At 45.1% G+C, this 23,219-nt stretch overlaps 1 protein-coding gene across 1 annotated transcript in view; it reads right to left on the bottom strand.

Moving 5' to 3' along the window:
* GORAB (golgin, RAB6 interacting) overlaps positions 1-23,219 on the bottom strand; it is a 156,545-nt gene that overhangs the window by 89,683 nt on the left and 43,643 nt on the right. The window contains exon 3 of the mRNA XM_040408028.1: positions 18,299-18,400. Coding sequence (XP_040263962.1) covers positions 18,299-18,400 — 102 coding nt within the window. The remainder of the gene's footprint in view (positions 1-18,298; positions 18,401-23,219) is intronic.

The following is a 23,219-nucleotide window of genomic DNA, read 5'->3' as shown; positions in this document are numbered from 1 at the left end:
CTGAAGACGAAGGAAACGGTTTAACCGTTTTAGATCCAGAATGGGACGAACCGAGCCTTCTTTTTTGGGGACCACAAAAAGGTTTGAATAGAACCCTTTGAATCTTTCTTCCATGGGAACCGGAGCGATGACCCCTTTGTCCAGAAGGGTGCGAGTGGCAGTAAAGAAATCGGCCGCCCCTTGGGGATCCCGGGGAACCCGGGAGCGAAAGAACCGAACTGGGGGGAGGGACGTAAACTCGAGTTTGTACCCGGAAGACACAACTTCGAGAGCCCAGGCGTCGGAGACGTGCGCCTGCCAGAAGTCCCTGAACAGGAAGAGACGTCCCCCCACCCGGGTGGGTGGGGGCGCACCTTCAGGTAGTGTTCTGCTTGGTCGCGGGAGGGCGAGCAGGCTGTGACTTGCGCCAGGAGGGCTGGGTCCGAAAAAAAGGTTTCTTACGTCTGTCTTGGACAGAGTTAGGGGATGGACCTGAAGAGGTGCGAGGTGCGGGAGCCCTGCGGGAAGACCTGAAGCGAGAAAAAGTGGGACGGCCTCGAGTGGTGGTCCTAGTCCTAGATTGAGGAAGATGCGTACTCTTCCCCCCCGTGGCTTCGGATATGATTTCATCCAAGCGGGTCCCGAACAATCGAGAACCAGTAAAGGGAAGGCCAGTAAGAGACCGCTTTGACGTGTAGTCCGCCGTCCAAACCTTTAACCAAAGCTCCCTCCTGGCCGAAACGGCCAGGGCAGACGAACGGGCTATGAGAGCCCCCGCATCAAGGGATGCCTCACAGACGAATTTGCCGGCTTGAACGATAAGTTGGGCTAGAGCACGGAGGTCCTGAATAGGGACGTCGGATTCAAGCTCCTGATCCAGCTGAGAAGCCCACTCTGAAACCGCTTTTCCAGCCCAAGCGGAAGCAAAGACCGGCCGGAGGGCGGAACCGGAGGCTGCAAAGATACCTTTGGTAATGGCCTCTATACGGCGATCCTCAGTGGATTGTAAGGAAGAGCCATCAGCAACGGGAATAGCCGTGCTTTTTGCCAAATGGGCCACCGGGGGGTCGACTTTGGGTGGTGACGCCCAGTTTGTAATGCAATCTGCCGGGAATGGATAACAGATATCCAACTTCTTAGGCGGGGTAAAACGGGCATCAGGGCGGGCCCAGGCCTTGGAAACCACCGACGAGAAGTCAGTGTGGAGGGGAAAAACTGCAGACGTCTGTTTATGGCGAAAAAAGGAAACACTGTTTTTTTCAGAATTAGGAGGATCATCGTGAATCTTAAAGGTATCACGAATATTGTTAATAAGATGGCCCACAGCAGAAGCCAGTTTTGAAGGCAAGGCCGAGTCCATATCACAATCTGAATCAACTAGTTCCCCTTCAGAGGGCATATCCTGTATCGAGGAAGGGCCCGACTGAGAGCGCACCCTTGGGGGTGATACTGAAGCATCCGAGGATGATAGGCGCTCCGCCCTAGACCGCTTCTGGGGTTGACGGGCTCTGGAGGTGTCGCCTGGAGAGAGGGACTCAGACGGGTCAGCTAAGATAGCGGACCCGGAGGGCCCAGCAGGGGAAATATCCGGCTGCGATAAGGGCAATACCTCTGCAAGGCGGCCCACAACGTTAGAGAGGCTGACCACAGCCTGGGAAAGGGATCTAGCCCAGTCAGGGGGATCCAAGAGGCCAGGGGGTGACACAACAGATGGCGGACCCTGTAATGGGGCTTTGCAAGCCGAGCAATGCGGGTCAGGCTGCCCTTGAGGAAGGGGCGCCTTACATGCGGTGCAGGTGTGATACCAAGGACCGGCCGGCGCTGAGGGGTCAGACATGTTGGCTGAAGTAATATAAAAGCGTCCAGGCCAGAGGGCTGCAGAGCTAGAAGGGGTCAACAGTCCTACCAGGTCACAGTGGGAGCGGACGGCAACAGCAGCGACAACAGCAGCGACAACAGCAGCGGCAACACCTGAGGTAAAAACGATCCGTCCTGAGAGCAGGCTGGCACGAAGAGGAGGCGGGGCCAGCGAGGAGCGGGAAGAAGACGTCCGCCCCCCCCCGACTGAATGTCTAACATGTACAGGAGAAGCGGAACGAAGCTCCGCCCCCCGCTGGAACTTTCGCGCGCGCGCGCGATTCAAACAAATATGCCGCCGAGAAAATATTGCCCCCCGACCACCTCCTTATACACCGGCGGCGAATGACACACCGGTAGCCGGCAAGAGAAGTCAGCCGGCAGCTGAACACAGCGGCAGCACTGGCCGAGATAACAAAAGGCGGCCCCACATGGCCGCAGCACCTGAGGTAAACTTGTGCAGTAAAACCTCCCCCACGAGCACCGCTCCGTCCTGCTCCACACACAAAGGGGGGAAGCCGACAGTAAGCCTTGTAATGTGACAAGGCTAGGCAGAGGGAACACAGAAGTTAGAACCCTAACAGGGGGGGGGTAGGAACGGCTGCATAGTCACCTCACCAGTCGACGTTTTCACCCTCAGTCCATCCAGCAGGGACGCCCCTTCAGCCACTGGCACCGAAGTGGCAGGAAGCTGGAGAGGGGCTTGCAGGCGGGCGACCCTTGTGCTGGCGGGATGCAGGGGAGCTGGGCTGCCCTGGTCCTCCTTTTCTTCTGTGGGGGAGGCAGCAGTGCGGATAGCCGGCACTGGCGCAGCTCAACCCCGGGAAAACAGAGAGGTCTTTGCGACTCTGTTGTCCCTGTTGAAAAAAGGAAAAAAGTTGAAAATAATAAAAAGAGAAAAAAATAAAATCTTTAGCAAAGACAGCTCTGCAGTGCAGAGAGTGTCTTGCCTCCTTGACACTAAGCAAAAAACTGGTAGTCGCTCGCTCCAGGCTGAGGGTATAGCTGCTGGAGGAGGGGCTAACAGTCTTTCACTTAGTGTCACGCCTCCTATGGAGATGAGCTATACCCAAGGTTTCCTGTGTCCCCCAAGGAATTGGGCGAGAAATAGCATTTTATGCTGGTCCCCCTAATGGCCCTATGTGTCCCCTCATGTGTCCTAAACTGCGCACATAACTGGCTTTGTGTGTAAAGTATTTTACTAGTGTGTGAAACAATCTCTCTCCTATTGATCACAGGTCCAGCCTCTGTACTCACTGTCACTATGAATGCACTACAGCGAGCGGGAGAGAGCTGGCCGGCCGGCCGGCGCGTGACTGACGTCACTTAGTAACGCTCCTCCCACTTCAGGAAGCAGGAGCGTTACTAAGTGACGTCAGTCACGCGCCGGCCAGCTCGCTGTAGTGCATTCATCGTGACAGTGAGTACAGAGGCTGGACCTGTTATCAATAGGAGAGAGATTGTTTCACACACTAGTAAAATACTTTACACACAAAGCCAGTTATGTGCGCGGGGCCCCTTCATATATAATCGCGGCATTTTCAGATTTATCGTGCAGCCCTAGTAGAGTCTGAATTTGGCGTAAACAGAATGAGAACATGTATCCATCCTCTGATGGCTACTTCCAGCAGGATAATGCACCATGTCACAAAGTTCAAATCGGGGCGTGGCCTAAGAGCGCATGGAGTAAGTCGCACCGCTCAAAGCTCCTGCCAGCATCCTGAACAATCGAGTAGTTGCACTACCTGAAACGTTGATTTGAACTTACCTGGTGGGAGAGAAGTGACCGGAGGGTGCGGTGGTGACTTGGTGAGCTCCGACATGCCGAGGAAGTCCAGCAAAGGGCCGCGATCAGGCCAGAGGTGAGCCAGCATGGCGCCGAGGAAGAAGAGGGGACGGCCTTACAGTTAAAGCTGAGCCAGAGTGCGGCCGCAAAGCTGAGCAAGTTTGCTCGCACTGATAGTGGTGTGGGTGATTGGGCTGAGGGAAAGGAGATGGACGTACATACCTCCTCTGAACAGGAGGACGGATCCCTCGATGGTGAAGCCCTGGATGCGGTGAACTGGCCGCCATTGACCCCTGCACGTCCAGCTAAAAGCACAATAGGCCCCAAAGCTGCGGCTAATGAAGAACCCACTCTAAAAGATATTATGGCTGCTGTGGCCATCTGTAACAGTACTCTGAAGGTGCTCACAGTACAAGTTGGTAGCCTGAGGTCAGATGTGTCTATAATTAGACACGACCTGCATAAGATTTCTGAGCGCACCTCTGATCTGGAGAAGAGGGTGTCCACGATAGAGGATGATATTCGGCCTTTGCAAATGGCGGCAAAAACAACTGCTAAGGACATAGCTGCTTTATATGCCAAAACAGATGATCTGGAGAACAGGTCCAGAAGGAATAACCTGCGGATTGTGGGAATGCCAGAAAAGACGGAGGGGGATAATGCCACCGAGTTTGTGGGAAAATGGTTGCATCAGCTGTTCCATGAGAAAGGTCTATCTTCCCTGTATGCGGTAGAGCGGGTGCACAGAGTCCCCATGCGGCCGCTTCCGCCAGGCAGACCTCCCCGTCCTATACTGGCGAAGATCCTGCATTTTAAAGACCGGGACACTATCCTGCGGCAATCAAGGGACAATGAGGAGATGGTCCTGAATGGGGTTAAAGTGTCCATATTCCCGGATTATTCCAATGAGGTGCAGAGGAGGAGAAGCAGATTTATGGAGATAAAGAAAAGGCTGAGAGGTTTACAAGTCCAGTATGCTATGCTGTTTCCTGCTAAACTGCATGTGGTGGCATTGGGATCCACCAGATTTTTTGAAGATCCGGAGGAGGCGGCGCAGTGGCTGGACGTCCACGAGCGACAATTGAGAAACGGAGCCCTGGACACTTGAAGGAGGCAAAGATATGGTTTCTTATGTTCATTTTATATATGCATTTGCACTCTAGGGTTGCTTTAAATGTTGCACCAGTTAAGAAGTGTACTATGCAATGCTACTACATGGTAGATCCTGTGGAGGGAGTAGGTGGTTGAGAGAGTAAAATGTACTTCTCAGAAGTGGGGAGGATTCTCTACCTGAGGAAATGTGTTATAATCTGTTATGTTTATTATATGTTGGGGGACAAGATGCTCTCGGATTGCCCTGTTTTAATGTATGTGGTTGATACCAAAGGGAAAGTGTTCCCAAGTTACAGTAATCTGATTATGAGAGGGAGGGAGGGGGGTGGGGGGGTAGGGAGAAGGTTGGGGGGGAAGGGTTAAGGTCTTGAACTATGAGCAGAAGGAGTTTGAGTGGGTCGTGAGATTCAAGTATGGTCTGAAGTTTTACCATGTCACAGGCGATTAGAGTTTTAAGCTGGAATGTGACAGTGTGTTTTTCAGTACTTGGGGCGGTTTCAGCCGGCTATATGTTGCCTTCAGGAAACGCATCTGACTGGAGATAATTTACACTGGATGAGTAAAAATTGGGTGATTCATGCGTTACATTCAACTCATTCCTCTCACTCTAGAGGTGTAAGCATGATTGTGCATAGTAGCATTAGGTACGAACATATGCAGGAATGTGTGGACGCTGAGGGTAGATATGTGTGTGTTGTGTGTAAGGTGGATGGGATACAGGTGGTGCTGGTGTCTGTGTACGTGCCCCCACCATTTGCATCCCCATTGATAAGAGAGATTATGGACTTTGTGGCGGACTTCCCTGGGCTGCCCTGGCTATTGGTTGGGGACTTTAATTGCACGCTGAATGACTTCCTAGATAGATGCAGGGTGGAAGGATCAGGTGGTTTACCGGGGAGTGCGGCTCTTAGAAATATTATGTGCGAAATCGGTGTATATGATGTATGGAGACTGCGTAACCCTAATAAGCGTGAATTCTCGTGTAGATCAGCCACGCATCACTCGCTATCGCGTATTGATTTGGCCCTTGTTAATGATATAATGCTGCCACTGGTTAGGGGTGTCGTCTATCATCCTCGGTCGTTGTCTGACCATTCTCTGGTGCAGATTGACTTGTGCCTGGGGGTGCTCAGACAGGGACCTAGGCTGTGGAGGTGTAACTCACATTGGCTGAATGTGTTGGGTGACCTGTCTGGGATCTCTCTGGAGATTAAGGAATTCTTTGCCATCAATACAGGGTCGGCCTCGGTACTGGGTGTCTGGGACGCCATGAAAGCATTCCTGAGGGGAGTCTTGATGAAAGAAATTAGTAAGCACAAATCTAGGTCTAGGGAGGCGGATGTTAAGGCGCATGTCCTAGTGGCTGAGGCAGAGAGAGAGTTTGGTAGATCCCCCACCCTGATTAATAGTGAGACGCTGGCGGTAGCTCAGGAGCAGCTGAGGTGTCATTTAGTGCAGGCCGCAGAAAGAAAAAGAAGTTTCTATCGTCAGAGATCGTTTGAAGAGGGTGAGAGGGTAGGTCATCTGCTGTCGGTGGTTTCCCAGGCCCAGAGAGGCCCCTCTAGTATTCAGGAACTGAGAGATGGCATGGGGAACAGTAGTCAGGATACAAAAGGTATATTAGATATTCTTAAAAGCTTTTATGTGTCTCTATATGCTTCCACCGGCTCTGGCTCTGAGGAGGCTTTGAATAAGTTCCTAGTGGAGGCACAGTTATCGGCGCTGTCAGAGGAGGATAGAGAAAGGTTGGAGGAACCAATCACAGTTGAGGAACTGGAAGCTGCGCTTGGGGATATGGCGAATGGTAAGGCGCCTGGGGCTGATGGCCTCCCAGTAGAGGTATACAGTATAAAAAGCTGCAGGGGATACTTCTTCCTGAATTACTTAAGGTGCTTGAGCACTCATTGGAGGCAGGTTCGCTGCCACACTCGATGCAGGAAGCTATAATTGTGGTTATACCTAAACCTGGAAAGGATCCTAAAATACCGGATTCCTACAGACCAATTTCGCTTCTAACGGCTGACGTTAAGCTCCTGGCGAAGGTGTTGGCAAATAGGCTGTCCAAGGTGATTCTGACTATTGTGCACCCGGACCAGACGGGTTTTATGCCTGGGAAATCGACGGCTATTAATCTCCGCAGGCTTTATGCTAGTTTGAATATTCCGGCGGACAATTGTGGGGACAGGGCCTTGCTTGCTCTTGACGCCGCCAAGGTGTTTGATAGTGTGGAGTGGAAATACCTGTGGGGGGTCCTTAGAATCATGGGATTTGGAGCGCGGTTCATTCAGTGGGTAAAGGTCCTGTACTCTAGTCCCAAGGTGAGAATCAGAGCTAATGGAGGGTTGTCGGACTGTTTTGCTTTGGCCAGGGGCACCAGACAGGGATGCCCATTGTCACCCTTATTGTTCGCTCTTGCAATAGAGCCGCTTGCGGCCTATATCCGACTATCAGCAAATATTGAGGGGTTCAGATACGGTGGGCTGCACAATAAAGTGGCTATGTACGCAGATGACACTCTGCTTTTTTTGGGCGATACTGGTGCATCCCTGGATGCGGCCATGGTATTGATTGACAGATTTGGTGGCTTCTCTGGGCTTCAGATAAATTGGCAAAAATCCTCTTTGATGCCGGTTGATGGGCAGGCCCTGTCAGGCAGACAGGTTGATAGTTTGGTTCCTTGGGTGAATAAATTTAAATACTTGGGACTGTATATAACACCTAGATTGACAGAATTTGAGGACCTTAATTTGTCTCCGTTGCTATCTACTTTCAGACTAAAGGTGAGGTCATGGTGCAAACTCTTTCTCTCGGTGGTGGGTAGAGTGAATCTTTTAAAAATGGTCATGATGCCCCAGTTGCTCTATGTATTGAACAATGCTCCCGTATGGATCCCCTTGGATAGATTTAAGAAAATTCATTCTATATTTAGGGACCTTATTTGGAAATATGGTCAGGCTAGGATCAAATTGGAAACATTGCAATACTTTAAGTCTGAAGGCGGCCTGGCTGTCCCTAATGCATGGATTTATTTTTTAGCTTCCCAATGTCAGCATTTCAAGGGATGGATTAGCTTCCAATTGCCGGATATGACAGGGCAGATATTACAACATTGGTTGGGCAGTCGTGACCTCATGGGCATTCTGGAGGGGTCAGGAATGCATGCGGGGAGTGTAAAACTTCCTCTTATTGAACTTATGAAAAAGGTTTGGGCAAAGGTGAAGCAACTGAGAGGTGTAGGTGGAATCAGTGAGCTTTCCCCTATTAGAAATAACCACCTATTGCCTGAATTTTTGACTATATCAGGACTCAGGAATTGGGAAACTCATGGAGTAATGAGGATTGGCCAATTAACCGAGGGCAAGGTATGTAAGTCATTTCAGAACCTACAGCAGGAATTTAATATCCCCAGGGGATGGTTCTATAAATATCTCCAATTGAGGCATGCCCTTGAGGTCACACTGCGGAAAGGATGTGTGATAGCCCAAATGGAGGTGGTTCATAAGCTTGTTCTTCCGACGGGGGGGGGGGAAAGAGGGCTGATATCACAGGTGTACGCTCTTTTGCTTGATAAATTCTTAGAGGGGTTTCCGCTCTCAAGAATGAAGAAGTGGGAGGATGACTTGGGTGATATATTTAAGGACAAGTGGGAAGATATACTGGAAGGAGTCCCCAAGGTGTCCCTGAGTGAACAGGGTAAACTGTCCCAACTATTTATCATACATAGAGTATACAAAACGCCAGTGTTCCTAAAAAAAGGTGGGAGTAAGAATTGATGACAAGTGTCCAAAGTGTATGGAGGATGGTGCGGATTTATTGCATATGCTTTGGTCTTGACCAGTAATTGGTAATTATTGGGGAGAAGTAAGGAATATGATTAATAGTAAAATGACGTTGGAAATTCAAAATGATCCCAAGATATGTATTTTGGGTTATGTGTCTGAGATTGGAGGGAATGAATCGGTTAAAGTTGCAGTGGGGAGATTGCTGTATGTGGCCAGGAAGCTGGTGGCTATGAGGTGGATCCAGGGAAGTCCGCCTACACTGGAAGAGTTTGAGCGGAAGGTACACGACATGCTGATATTGGAAAAAGGGGTATATGTGAAGAGAGGGTGTCCTCAGAAGTTTGAAAAATTATGGAGTGATTGGTTATCTCATACTCATGTAGTTATTTAGGCTCGCTTAGGTTCATGACTAGTTAATAGGGTGGGAGGAGGTGGTGTAGGGGGGGGGGGGGGTCTGAGATTGGTAGGAATTTTACAATTCTTTGTCTTAATATTTGTGCTTACATGTATACATGCTTTGTACAGATGCATGATGTTAATGTGTGTTGGTTTTTCACCGGATACTGCTGTACACTGGATTCCACGAGGTGGGAAAAGTAAGAAAAGACAATGTACTGTTTTGTAATATCTTACATTTATTGATCAATAAAAACGATTTGATTCAAAAAACAAAGTTCAAATCATTTCAAATTGGTTTCTTGAACATGACAATTAGTTCACTGTACTAAAATGGCCCCCACAGTCACCAGATCTCAACCCAATAGAGCATCTTTGGGATGTGGTGGAACGGGAGCTTCGTGCCCTGGATGTGCATCCCTCAAATCTCCATCAACTGCAAGATGCTATCCTATCAATATGGGCCAACATTTCTAAAGAATGCTATCAGCACCTTGTTGAATCAATGCCATGTAGAATTAAGGCAGTTCTGAAGGCAAAAGGGGGTCCAACACCGTATTAGCATGGTGTTCCTAATAATTCTTTAGGTGAGTGTATATATATATATATAATTGTAGATTAGTATTCGTGTTCTAATGTTTCGTTAAGACCGTATGGCATAAGGGTATTCAACTGGTATATCCAAAACATAATTGTTGGAAGGAGGATGAAACTTGTTCTAGTGGTGTTACTCTGAGGCCTGACAGGTTTCCTTCGTGTGTTAATGAAAAATGACATGATACGCTGTGTGTTAAAACCTTTCTGTTGACATTAGAACGATGTTCATTCATACGTTCCCTGAGGGTTTGCGTGGTGCGGCCGACATAGTAAAAATTGCAAGGTCACTGAAGTAAATATATTATATTTTTGCTCCCGCAGTTCATAGGTTGTTGGAACTGTATTTTTCCTATTGGGTGCGGTAACTTGATCTCTCTTTGGGATCTGGTGATCATTTGGCAGCATTTGCGTATACCACATTTGGAGGAGCCGTTCGGTTTTGATGATTTTTTTTGTGTGACTGTTCCAGTGTTGGGGTGGCTATATTTTTGGGGGCATGAGGGGGCCCAACATGTTTTTGAGGGTTTTGGCTCTACGGAAAGTCAGTTTAGGTTGTTTTGGTATCTCTTTCCCTAATAGTGGGTGTTTGAGTAATACGGTCCAGTATTTTGTTAATATCTGCCTAATTAGTTTGTGGTTTTGGTTATACCTTGTTATGAGGCCTTGTCTAAATGGGACTTAAGAATTTTTTTTGTTCTTTTTTGGTTGAAGAATTTGTTTCTGGTCAATTAGTGAGATCCTATTTTTCGAGTCTCTGATAAGCTGTGGTGGATATCCCTTGCTGATGAACCTCATACCGAGAACGTCTAATTGTTTTTTCATTATGTCACTGTGTCCTAACCGTTTCATCTGGCTGAATGGTATGCTCGTCTTCCATTTATGATAGTGGCAAATTTAAAATCTAGGAAACTGTTTGCATCAACTCTTTTAAAATGTGTACTGGTGGAGAATATGAGAATAATAATAATATATATATATATATATATATATATATATATATATATATATATATATATATATACATACACACACACACACACTGCTCAAAAAAATAAAGGGAACACTTAAACAACACAATGTAACTCCAAGTCAATCACACTTCTGTGAAATCAAACTGTCCACTTAGGAAGCAACACTGAGTGACAATCAATTTCACATGCTGTTGTGCAAATGGGATAGACAACAGGTGGAAATTATAGGCAATTAGCAAGACACCCCCAATAAAGGAGTGGTTCTGCAGGTGGTGACCACAGACCACTTCTCAGTTCCTATGCTTCCTGGCTGATGTTTTGGTCACTTTTGAATGCTGCCGGTGCTTTCACTCTAGTGGTAGCATGAGACGGAGTCTACAACCCACACAAGTGGCTCAGGTAGTGCAGCTTATCCAGAATGGCACATCAATGCGAGCTGTGGCAAGAAGGTTTTCTGTGTCTGTCAGCGTAGTGTCCAGAGCATGGAGGCGCTACCAGGAGACAGGCCAGTACATCAGGAGACGTGGAGGAGGCCGTAGGAGGGCAACAACCCAGCAGCAGGACCGCTACCTCCGCCTTTGTGCAAGGAGGAACAGGAGGAGCACTGCCAGAGCCCTGCAAAATGACCTCCAGCAGGCCACAAATGTGCATGTGTCTGCTCAAACGGTCAGAAAGACTCCATGAGGGTGATATGAGTGCCCGACGTCCACAGGTGGGGGTTGTGCTTACAGCCCAACACCGTGCAGGACGTTTGGCATTTGCCAGAGAACACCAAGATTGGCAAATTCGCCACTGGCGCCCTGTGCTCTTCACAGATGAAAGCAGGTTCACACTGAGCACATGTGACAGACGTGACAGAGTCTGGAGACGCCGTGGAGAACGTTCTGCTGCCTGCAACATCCTCCAGCAATGCCAGCATGACCGTTTTGGTATTGGGTCAGTAATGGTGTGGGGTGGCATTTCTTTGGAGGGCCGCACAGCCCTCCATGTGCTCGCCAGAGGTAGCCTGACTGCCATTAGGTACCGAGATGAGATCCTCAGACCCCTCGTGAGACCATATGCTGGTGCGGTTGGCCCTGGGTTCCTCCTAATGCAAGACAATGCTAGACCTTATGTGGCTGGAGTGTGTCAGCAGTTCCTGCAAGATGAAGGCATTGATGCTATGTACTGGCCCGCCCGTTCCCCAGACCTGAATCCAATTGAGCACATCTGGGAAATCATGTCTCGCTATATCCACCAACGTCACGTTGCACCACAGACTGTCCAGGAGTTGGCAGATGCTTTAGTCCAGGTCTGGGAGGAGATCCCTCAGGAGACCGTCCGCCACCTCATCAGGAGCATGCACAGGCGTTGTAGGGAGGTCATACAGGCACGTGGAGGCCACACACACTACTGAGCCTCATTTTGACTTGTTTTAAGGACATTACATCAAAGTTGGATCAGCCTGTAGTGTGTTTTTACACTTTAATTTTGAGTGTGACTCCAAATCCAGACCTCCATGGGTTAAAAAATTTGATTTCCATTTTTTTTATTTTTGTGTGATTTTGTTGTCAGCACATTTAACTATGTAAAGAACAAAGTATTTCAGAAGAATATTTAATTAACTCAGATCTAGGATGTGTTATTTTTGTGTTCCCTTTATTTTTTTGAGCAGTGTATATTATTATATATATATATATTTATACACATACATATACACACACACACACACACACACTGTTAAGACTGTTATTATTACTGTTAAGATTGATATCTAAAAAAATTGCTTCTTTAGGGTGGGACTCAAGGGTGAAGCTCAGGTTTTATTTAGTGTTTTGATGTATGTTCCCTTGCCAGATAATGATAACTTCATTGTTGTATCTTTTATAAAAAAAAAAAAAAAAAAAACACGTTAGGGTGATTGAGTAAGCCAAAGTGGTTCTCAAACGCACCCATACATAAATTGGCGTATGACTGTGCAAATTTGGTGCCCATAGCCGTTCCAATTTCTTGGATGTAGAATTTGTCATTGTAAGAGATATAGTTGTGGCGTAAAATAAAATCTATAGATCTTAGGACAAAATCCTTCTGTAAGGAGGGCATGATAGTGTCAGCATCTAAGAATTCTTTGGTGGCTCTTAAGCCTATTGGATGTGCAAAGTTGCTATAATGTGCTGTAACGTCCAAAGTGGCCCAGATGAAATTAGTTTGCCACGTTATATCATCTAAGTTTTGAATGAGGTGTGCAGAGTCCCTAAAGTATGAGGGTAGTGTGCCGACATTATTTTTGGAGGATGCCATCAATATATTATGATAGGTTTGAAGTAAGGGAATCTATACCAGAAATTATGGGTCTTCCCGGAAGGTTAGTGAGGGATTTGTGTATTTTGGGGAAATAGTAAAAAAGTGCGACCGTGGGGTGTGTTTGTTTTTTTTAGTCAGATAAATTTTTATCATCAGTTTTTTTGTCTTTCTCCAGCATCAATAAGACATTGTTTACAAACAATGGGCATGTACAATATCAATCATATATAGTATATACAATACACACCACATGACTACATAAGACATGGCATATATCTATGCATAGAATCAAATGGAATATGCAATTTTAACGTAAACCCGTAACCACCCACCAACAAGTAACCCTACAATACCACCCCCCACCCAGACCCCACAAGAGCAGGACACAATCATGGTGGTTTCTCTTCAGCTCCACCTTCCTGGAGCGCCGGCACCGTACTAATAACTCTTATATTAACAATCAGCATCAATTCCCAATCCGTTTCCATGTAGAACAGTCTTCATCAATTATCAGCATATATCTATCATATACATAACCAGCTGTGGGTTGCCTCTCCCTTTTTCCACACTCAGAATCACACCTCAGGTTTACATACAATCTCCTCCATTAACATACTCAACGAGCACTCAGTAGGCTTCTTGTAAGCGCTAACCAGGGGCTACAACATCCAGAGTTATCAATCCAGCTGCCCCATATTGCCTCAAATTTAGACAGACATTTCCTTTTTTGATAAACACCCCTCTCAAGGCGAATCACCACATTCAATCTAGCTATATACTCTGAGATAAATGGGGGCACTGCCTGAATCCATTTTGCCGCTAACGTTTTCCTCGCCTGATATAGCATTCTCTCTATCCCAGTAGCTATTACAGATTGTATATTATCTTCTGGCAGTAATCCTAAAATGCAAGTTTTGGGGTCTAGCTTAAACTTGGTGTTATATACCTTATTTATAAGATGTAATACTGCCTTCCAATAAGATGTCAAAGAGGGGCACGACCACATCATATGTAATAGACCAGCTTGAGCACTTCCACATTTCGGACAATTTGGACTATCTCTGTAATCTATTTTATGTAAAAACACCGGGGTCTTATATACTCTGTGTATTAAGTACAAATGGGATAGACGTGCAGCTTCACTAAGAGATAATGTAGGGGTAAGTTCTATTGCCTCTGACCATTGTTCATCCGTGAGTTTACCTAGATCCCTTTCCCAGTGATGTCTGCTTTTCAATGGATGCCCTTTAACCACCTCCGGACCGCCGAGCGCAGCGACGCGTCCTGGAGGTGGTTGATTCATTCCTCCTGAACGCATATATGCGTCCTCTCGCGAGACGCGAGATTTCCTGTGAACGCGCGCGTTCACAGGATCGGAAGGTAAGCGACCGGATCTCCAGCCTGCCAGCGGCGATCGTTCGCTGGCAGGCTGGAGATGCGATTTTTTTTTAACCCCTAACAGGTATATTAGACGCTGTTTTGATAACAGCGTCTAATATACCTGCTACCTGGTCCTCTGGTGGTCCCTTTTGCTTGGATCGACCACCAGAGGACACAGGCAGCTCAGTAATATGTAGCACCAAAGACCACTACACTACACCCCCCCCTGTCACTTATTAACCCCTTATTAACCCCTGATCACCCCATATAGACTCCCTGATCACCCCCCTGTAAGGCTCCATTCAAACGTCCGTATGTTTTTTTACGGATCCACGGATCGGATCCGCAAAACACATACGGACATCTGAATGGAGCCTTATAGGGGGGTGATCAATGACAGGGGGGTGATCACCCCATATAGACTCCCTGATCACCCCCCTGTCATTGATCACCCCCCTGTCATTGATCACTCCCCCTGTCATTGATCACTCCCCCTGTCATTGATCACTCCCCCTGTAAGGCTCCATTCAAACGTCCGTATGTTTTTTACGGATCCACGGATACATGGATCGGATCCGCAAAACACATACGGACATCTGAATGGAGCCTTATAGGTGGTTGATCAATGACAGGGGGGTGATCACCCCATATAGACTCCCTGGTCACCCCCCTGTCATTGATCACCCCCTGTAAGGCTTCATTCAGACATTTTTTTGGTCCAAGTTAGCGGAAATTATTATTTTTTTTCTTACAAAGTCTCATATTCCACTAACTTGTGTCAAAAAATAAAATCTCACATGAACTCACCATACCCCTCACGGAATCCAAATGCGTAAAATTTTTTTGACATTTCTATTCCAGACTTCTTCTCACGCTTTAGGGCCTCTAGAATGCCAGGGCAGTATAAATACCCCACATGTGACCCCATTTCGGAAAGGAGACACCCCAAGGTATTCCGTGAGGGGCATATTGAGTCCATGAAAGATTGAAATTTTTGTCCCAAGTTAGCGTAAAGGGAGACTGAGGGAAAAAAAAAAAAATCAATTTCCGCTAACTTGTGCCAAAAAAAAAAAAAATTATATGAACTCGCCATGCCCCTCATTGAATACCTTGGGGTGTCTTCTTTCCAAAATGGGGTCACATGTGGGGTATTTATACTGCCCTGGCATTTTAGGGGCCCTAAAGCGTGAGAAGAAGTCTGGGATCCAAATGTCTAAAAATGCCCTCATAAAAGGAATGTGGGCCCCTTTGCGCATCTAGGCTGCAATAAAGTGTCACATCTGGTAACGCCGTACTCAGGAGAAGTTGGGCAATGTGTTTTGGGGTGTCATTTTAGATATACCCATGCTGGGTGAGATAAATATCTTGGTCAAATGCCAACTTTGTATAAAAAAATGGGAAAAGTTGTATTTTGCCGAGATATTTCTCTCACCCAGCATGAGTATATGTAAAAAGACACCCCAAAACACATTGCCCAACTTCTCCTGAATACGGCGATACCACATGTGTGACACTTTTTTGCAGTCTAGGTGGGCAAGGGGCCCACATTCCAAAGAGCACCTTTAGGATTTCACAGGTCATTTTTTACACATTTTTATTTCAAACTACTTACCACACATTAGGGCCCCTAGAATGCCAGGGCAGTATAACTACCCCACAAGTGACCCCATTTTGGAAAGAAGACACCCCAAGGTATGCCGTGAGGGGCATGGCGAGTTCCTAGAATTATTTATTTTTTGTCACAAGTTAGCGGAAAATGATGATTTTTTTTTTTCCTTACAAAGTCTCATAGCTTTGTATTGGGCATGCGCCGGATCTCGTAAGGTCGGGGACAGCAGAAGCCGCCCAGCGAAGTGAATATTGATGAGCTGGGCGGCGCTTCTAAACGGCGGTTGGGGGCGGCTGGCTGGGCGCAAGTGGAGCTGAAACGCCGCCCCTTGGGCAGAAAGAAGACGATTCTATCAGGTTATAAAACATGACTTTACTGTATTTTTAAGGTGGACAGGGGGTATACTTATATGATTTTAATACACCTTACAAGACCTGTGCAGTCATATATATAGCTAAATATGCATATTGGGCCTGTCAGTGTCCCTTTAAAGGGAACCCGTCACCTGGATTTTGGGTAAAGAGCTGAGGACATGGGTTGCTATATGGCCGCTAGCACATCCGCAATACCCAGTCCCCATAGCTCTATGTGCTTTTATTGTGTAAAAAAACCGATTTGATACATATGCAAATTAACCTGAGATGAGTCAGGGACAGGACTAATCTCAGGTTAATTTGCATATGTATCAAATCAGTTTTTTTTTACACAATAAAAGCACAGAGAACTATGGGGACTGGGTATTGCGGATGTGCTCAGCTCTATACACAAAATCCCGGTGACAGGTTCCCTTTAAATAAGTGTTCATGACCTTTTAAAGAGGTAAGGTTTATTAGATGACCAGCACAAAGTGAAAGTATCATTCACAGAGCTAGACAAAACAGTTAACCCTTTGTGACAGAACTGATCAATATTTTTAATAAAGACCAACTGAAAAAAATGCTTTTTAGCCCAAAATAAGTAAAATGCAATCATAAAAAACTGGATAAGGGTGAGTCAATGGATGTCATATCTTGATTTCTCCTAAAGCATTTGATACTGTGCCAATAAAAGGTTGGTACATTAAATGAAAATGCTTTGACTGGGGGGAAACGTGTCTATGTGGGTATGTAACTGGCTCAGAGAGAGAAAACAAAGGGTGGTCTTTAGCGGTACATACTCAGATTAGGTCAGTGTCAGTATTGGGCACTACTGTTCAATTTATTTATTACCAAAATATTTGTTAATGATCTTGTAGAAGGTTTGACCAGTAAAATATACATTTTTGCAAACAACACTAAACTGTGTAAAGTAATTAACACTGAAGAGGACAGTATACTACTACAGAGGGATCTGGATAGATTGGAGGCTTGGGCAGAGAAATGGCAGATGAGGTTTAACACTGACAAATGGTTATCCACATGGGTAGGAATAATACAAGTCACCCGTACATACTAAATGGTAAAACAGTGGGTAACACTGACATGGAAAAGGACTTGAGATTTTAGTGGACAGCAAACTTAACTGTTGAAACCAGTGACAGGCAGCTGCTGCCAAGGCCAATAAGATTATGGGGTGCATCTAAAGTGGCATGATGATGAGAACATAGTCCTGCCACTTTACAGTTCTGGGCTCCTGTGAATAAGGCAGACACAGCAGAGTTGGAGAGGGTTCAGAGGAGGACAACTAAAGTAAATACTGGAATGGGGCAACTACAGTACCCTGAAAGATTATCAACATTAGGGTTATTCAGTTTAGAAAAAAAGACGACTGAGGGGAGATCTAATAGCTATGTAGAAATATATCAGGGGTCAGTACAGAGATCTATCCCATTATCTATTTATCCCCAGGACTGTGACTGTGACAAGGGGACATCCTCTGCGTCTGGAGGAAAGAAGGTTTGTACACAAACATAGAAAAGGATTCTTTACGGTAAGAGCAGTGAGACTATGGAACGCTCTGCCTGAGGAGGTGGTGATGGTGAGTACAATAAAGGAATTCAAGAGGGGCCTGGATGTATTTCTGGAGTGTTATAATATTACAGGCTATATTTATTAGATTTCTGGAGAAGGGTCGTTGATCCAGGGAGTATTCTGCCTGATTGGAGTCGGGAAGGGATTTTTTTCAGCTACAATGAGGAAAATTGGTTTCCACCTCATGTTTTTTTTTTTTTTTTTTGCCTTCCTCTGGATCAACTTGCAGGATAACAGGCTGAACTGGATGGATTGTGTTTTTTCCGTCTTACAAACTAGGTTATTATTTTTTAAACTAATGATGGACTGTCGTTTCTCTTATGGAACTGTGTACCAATTCTACATCTCCACAAAGCAACTGATGTTCTCAAGCACATTATGAAGGAAAGAATTTAAAGCTCCCAGTACCCTTACTTGCCACTAACAAAACAAAAAAACATGTGATACATCCTCTTTAACTCTTGCCAAGGAGAGAGAGAGAGAGAGAGAGAGAGAGAGAGAGAGAGAGAGAGAGAGAGAGAGAGAGAGAGAGAGAGAGAGAGAGAGAGAGAGAGAGAGAGAGAGAGAGAGAGAGAGAGAGAGAGAGAGAATCTCACCTTTCAGCAATTGCTTTTGCTAGTATAGCTTTCTTGCGTTTATTTTTTTCTTCCATTAAGCGCTGCTTTAGTTGAAGTTGTTTCAAGCAAGATTTTTCTTTCCTGTTTGTAAAAGAATTAAATGTCAGTTTTCACTGCATTTATCATCAACATAAAACAAGTAGCACACAACATCAAATGTTTACCTCGAGGATTAACTGTGAAGCAAAATATAACATCCAGCAAAATGGGAAAAAAAAAATGCAATAAAAACTCAGTTCTTTACCAAATATTGCAATATGCTAGATGGCCGAACTGTGGATTATGTTTTATGAATAGCTATATAAAAAAGTACTGAAAGGGGTTGTGTAGGCAGTATACATTGATGATCTATACTAAGAATACCGGATCAATATCTGATCAATGGCAGTCTGACCCCTGGCACCCTGCTGACCAGCTGTTGAAGAGAATGTCAGTAAATGGAGCCAGTACTTATTAGGCTACTTTCACACTAGCGTTCGGAGCGGGTCCGTCTGATGTTTCATCAGACGGATCCGCTCCTATAATGCAGACGTTTGCATCCGTTCAGAACGGATCCGTCTGCATTATAACTTAACACGATAGGTGGCTGGCACTCCACTGAGTATAATAATAGTCTTCGGTGCTCGGTGATGGAAAGTAATTCCCAAGTAATATAATAAAAAAATTCACGGCACTCAAAAATTTTGGTATGAATGAAATAAGTAATTTTTCATGTCATTGAAGACTTACAAATCACTGCCCATATTGACAAAACCAGGATTAATTTCCTAGACACTTCGGTGATCAAGGAATCTAGTGGTTCCCTGAAGATAGACATTTATACTAAACCAACTGATTGTAATACGTTACTTCTGTATTCTAGCTGCCACCCTAAGAATACAAAAATGTCATTACTTCGCTCTCAATTCACTAGGGTATCGAGAATTGTCAGTGATCCAACATTGAAACACCAGCGATTGACTGAAATGTCTTATAAGTTTGAAGCACGTGGTTATCCACGAGGTCTTCTAGATAAAGAGTTTAAATTAATTACCCAAGATAATTGTGAATCAAGATCCTCACGTTCAAAACAATCCACACCCAGACTCCCACTAGTGGTGACATATCACCCATTTGTACCAATGATTCAACGTATTATACAAAAAAACTGGCCGTTACTAGGTAAGTTTTATCCAGAAATAAAGGAATTTAATAATCCCTTTAGAATGTGCTATAAACGCCCAAAAAATTTACGTGATGCCTTAATTAAAGCAGATATTGGCTCTGAGAAAAAGCTATCAAGACAGACCACACTATCTAATCCTAAAATGGGTACTTTTCCTTGTTTGAATTGTATACAATGCACTCATGTCATGAAAGGAAATACTTTTACACATCCACATACGGGCAAGACCTACAACATAAAGGGTTTCTTTACATGTGCTACCTCATTTGCTGTTTATTTGATTAAGTGTCCATGCGGTCTCGCATACGTTGGGGAAACTTCACAATGTGTCCGAGACCGCATTAGTAAACATAAGTTTGACATACGTTGTAATAAGTCGGAACTCCCCATACCTTATCATTTTATTCAGGCCGGTCATCACATTAGTCAGTTACGATTCCAGATCATCGAACATATCCCATTATCACGTCGTGGGGGAAACCGAAAACTCCTACTTCAAAAACGTGAATCCTTTTGGATACACGAACTAAGGACATTAGCCCCATTGGGATTGAATCGGGACTTTGAGTTTTATATACAATGATAATATATTTGTTTTCCTTTTTTTCCCTTCCTTTTCCCTTTCTTTGATAACTTCAGACAAAATGACTCTTTGTACAGGTAGGATTTTTTGTGTAACTGTGGTGGCCTACTCTTGTTTGTTAGTTTAGTGGACTAATATACTAATTTTACTTAACTAAACAAATTAATATACTTACTATCTATAAATATTTTGTTTATGTTTCTTTATATGAAGCCTGACTCTTGATGTTCTTTCATCACTTTGATCGAATATTTAACTGTTCAGTATTTGTTTTTACCGATTATTTGACTCTAATGGCGAATGTCCCTATTAAATATATTCAAATGTTCGAAAAAATATATTCGTACGAAAAAAATATATTCGTTCGATACGAAAATATATTGCTATGACGAACCGGACTTCCGATACTGTGCAAAGCGGATATCCGGCCAATGACGTGATCAGAGCATCACGAGATCAGGCTCTGTTTAAATACCGGACATGCGCAGGTCACCCAGCGTAACGCCACTTTTCCATAGTCAGGACTACTTGGAGGTATGTACATGCTGCTTGTAACCATATAACTTTATGCATTATATCCCATGGGCTCTCCCTATATACGTGCCAGATATTCTACTGCTCCTAACTACGTGGATATTCCATTTGACATTTTATTTGATTATTTACTAGTAATATACTATATGGAATGTGGCACCTATATAGACCTATGGAACTTTGGTTCTCCACCTGCGATAGCCAGTCTATATATACATAGTGGCTTTATACAGATAGATACAGTGGGGGAAATAATTATTTGACCCCTCACTGATTTTGTAAGTTTGTCCAATGACAAAGAAATGAAAAGTCTCAGAACAGTATCATTTCAATGGTAGGTTTATTGTAACAGTGGCAGATAGCACATCAAAAGGAAAATCGAAAAAATAACTTTAAATAAAAGATAGCAACTGATTTGCATTTCATTGAGTGAAATAAGTATTTGAACCCTCTAACAAAAAAAGACTTAATACTTGGTGGAAAAACCCTTGTTTGCAAGCACAGAGGTCAAACGTTTCTTGTAATTGATGACCAAGTTTGCGCACATTTTAGGAGGAATGTTGGTCCACTCCTCTTTGCAGATCATCTCTAAATCCCTAAGGTTTCGAGGCTGTCTCTGTGCAACTCTGAGCTTGAGCTCCCTCCATAGGTTTTCGATTGGATTAAGGTCCGGAGACTGACTAGGCCACTCCATGACCTTAATGTGCTTCTTCTTGAGCCACTCCTTTGTTGCCTTTGCTGTATGTTTTGGGTCATTGTCGTGCTGGAACACCCATCCACGACCCATTTTCAGTTTCCTGGCAGAGGGAAGGAGGTTGTCGCTCAGGATTTCACGATACATGGCTCCGTCCATTTTCCCGTTTATGCGAATAAGTTGTCCTGTGCCCTTAGCAGAAAAACACCCCCAAAGCAAAATGTTTCCACCCCCATGCTTGACGGTGGGGACGGTGTTTTGGGGGTCATAGGCAGCATTTTTCTTCCTCCAAACACAGCGAGTTGAGTTAATGCCAAAGAGCTCTATTTTGGTCTCATCAGACCACAGCACCTTCTCCCAGTCACTCTCTGAATCATTCAGGTGTTCATTGGCAAACTTCAGACGGGCCTGCACATGTGCCTTCCTGAGCAGGGGGACCTTGCGAGCCCTGCAGGATTTTAATCCATTGCGGTGTAATGTGTTTCCAATGGTTTTCTTGGTGACTGTGGTCCCTGCTAATTTGAGGTCATTAACTAACTCCTCCCGTGTAGTTCTAGGATGCTTTTTCACCTTTCTCAGAACCATTGACACCCCACGAGGTGAGATCTTGCGTGGAGCCCCAGAGCGAGGTCGATTGATGGTCATTTTGTGCTCCTTCCATTTTCGAACAATCGCACCAACAGTTGTCACCTTCTCTCCCAGCTTCTTGCTAATGGTTTTGTAGCCCATTCCAGCCTTGTGCAGGTCTACAATTTTGTCTCTGACATCCTTGGACAGCTCTTTGGTCTTTCCCATGTTGGAGAGTTTGGAGTCTGCTTGATTGATTGATTCTGTGGACAGGTGTCTTTTATACAGGTGACTAGTTAAGACAGGTGTCCTTAATGAGGGTGACTAATTGAGTAGAAGTGTCTAACCACTCTGTGGGAGCCAGAACTCTTAATGGTTGGTAGGGGTTCAAATACTTATTTCACTCAATGAAATGCAAATCAGTTGCTATCTTTTATTTAAAGTTATTTTTTTCGATTTTCCTTTTGATGTGCTATCTGCCACTGTTACAATAAACCTACCATTGAAATTAGAGTTGTTGCGATACCAAATTTTTGATTCGGTTTCGATACCATGAAAAAGTATTGCGATACTCGATACCACGCGAAAAAAATAAACAAAAAAAGCCACGTGCATTCCTCATTTTTAAAAATGGCGAATCGCGCAGTTTTTATTTTATTTTTTCTGTTCCGGCATTCACCACCTAGATTTTTTTTTATATTTTAATAGTTTGGACTTTTCTGACGTGGCGATGTAATATGTTTATTTATATATTTTATATGTGAAATTGGGAAAAGGGGGGTGATTTATACTTCATATTTTAGTGTTTTTTTTTTTTTCACTTTTTATTTAATAACTATTTCCCCCCTTAGGGGCTAGAACCTGGGATCTTTCATCCCTTTTCCTATTCACCCTGATAGATCTCTATCAGGGTGAATAGGACTCCACACTGTCCCTGCTGCTCTGTGCTTTGTGCACACAGCATTAGGGATGTTACCATGGCAACCAGGGCTTCTGTAGCGTCCTGGCTGCCATGGTAACCGATCGGAGCCCCAGGCTTACACAGCTGGGGCTCCGATCAGAAGCTGCCACTGCACCACCAATGAGGGGGAGTGGAGAGGTCCCTGTGGCCACTGCCACCAATGATTTTAATACTGGAGGGTTGAGAGGGGCCGGCGCACTGTGCCACCAATGATTTTAATGGGATGGGGGGGATTGAGGGGGGGGGCACACTGCACCACCAATGATTTTACCCCTTTATACAGGAGGCGGGTACTAGCAGATCAGCGGCAGTTAACTGCCGCTGATCGCAGCTCCCTGTCAGGGGCAGGGTGCCGGCAATGCGATTCTGCTGCCGGCACCCGCCTCCTGTATGTGT

The sequence above is a fragment of the Bufo bufo genome, chromosome 9, assembly GCF_905171765.1.
Source record: "Bufo bufo chromosome 9, aBufBuf1.1, whole genome shotgun sequence".
Taxonomy (NCBI): Eukaryota; Metazoa; Chordata; class Amphibia; order Anura; family Bufonidae; genus Bufo; species Bufo bufo.
Note: the sequence above shows the minus strand (reverse complement) of the source record. Positions and strands in the feature narration are given on the sequence as shown.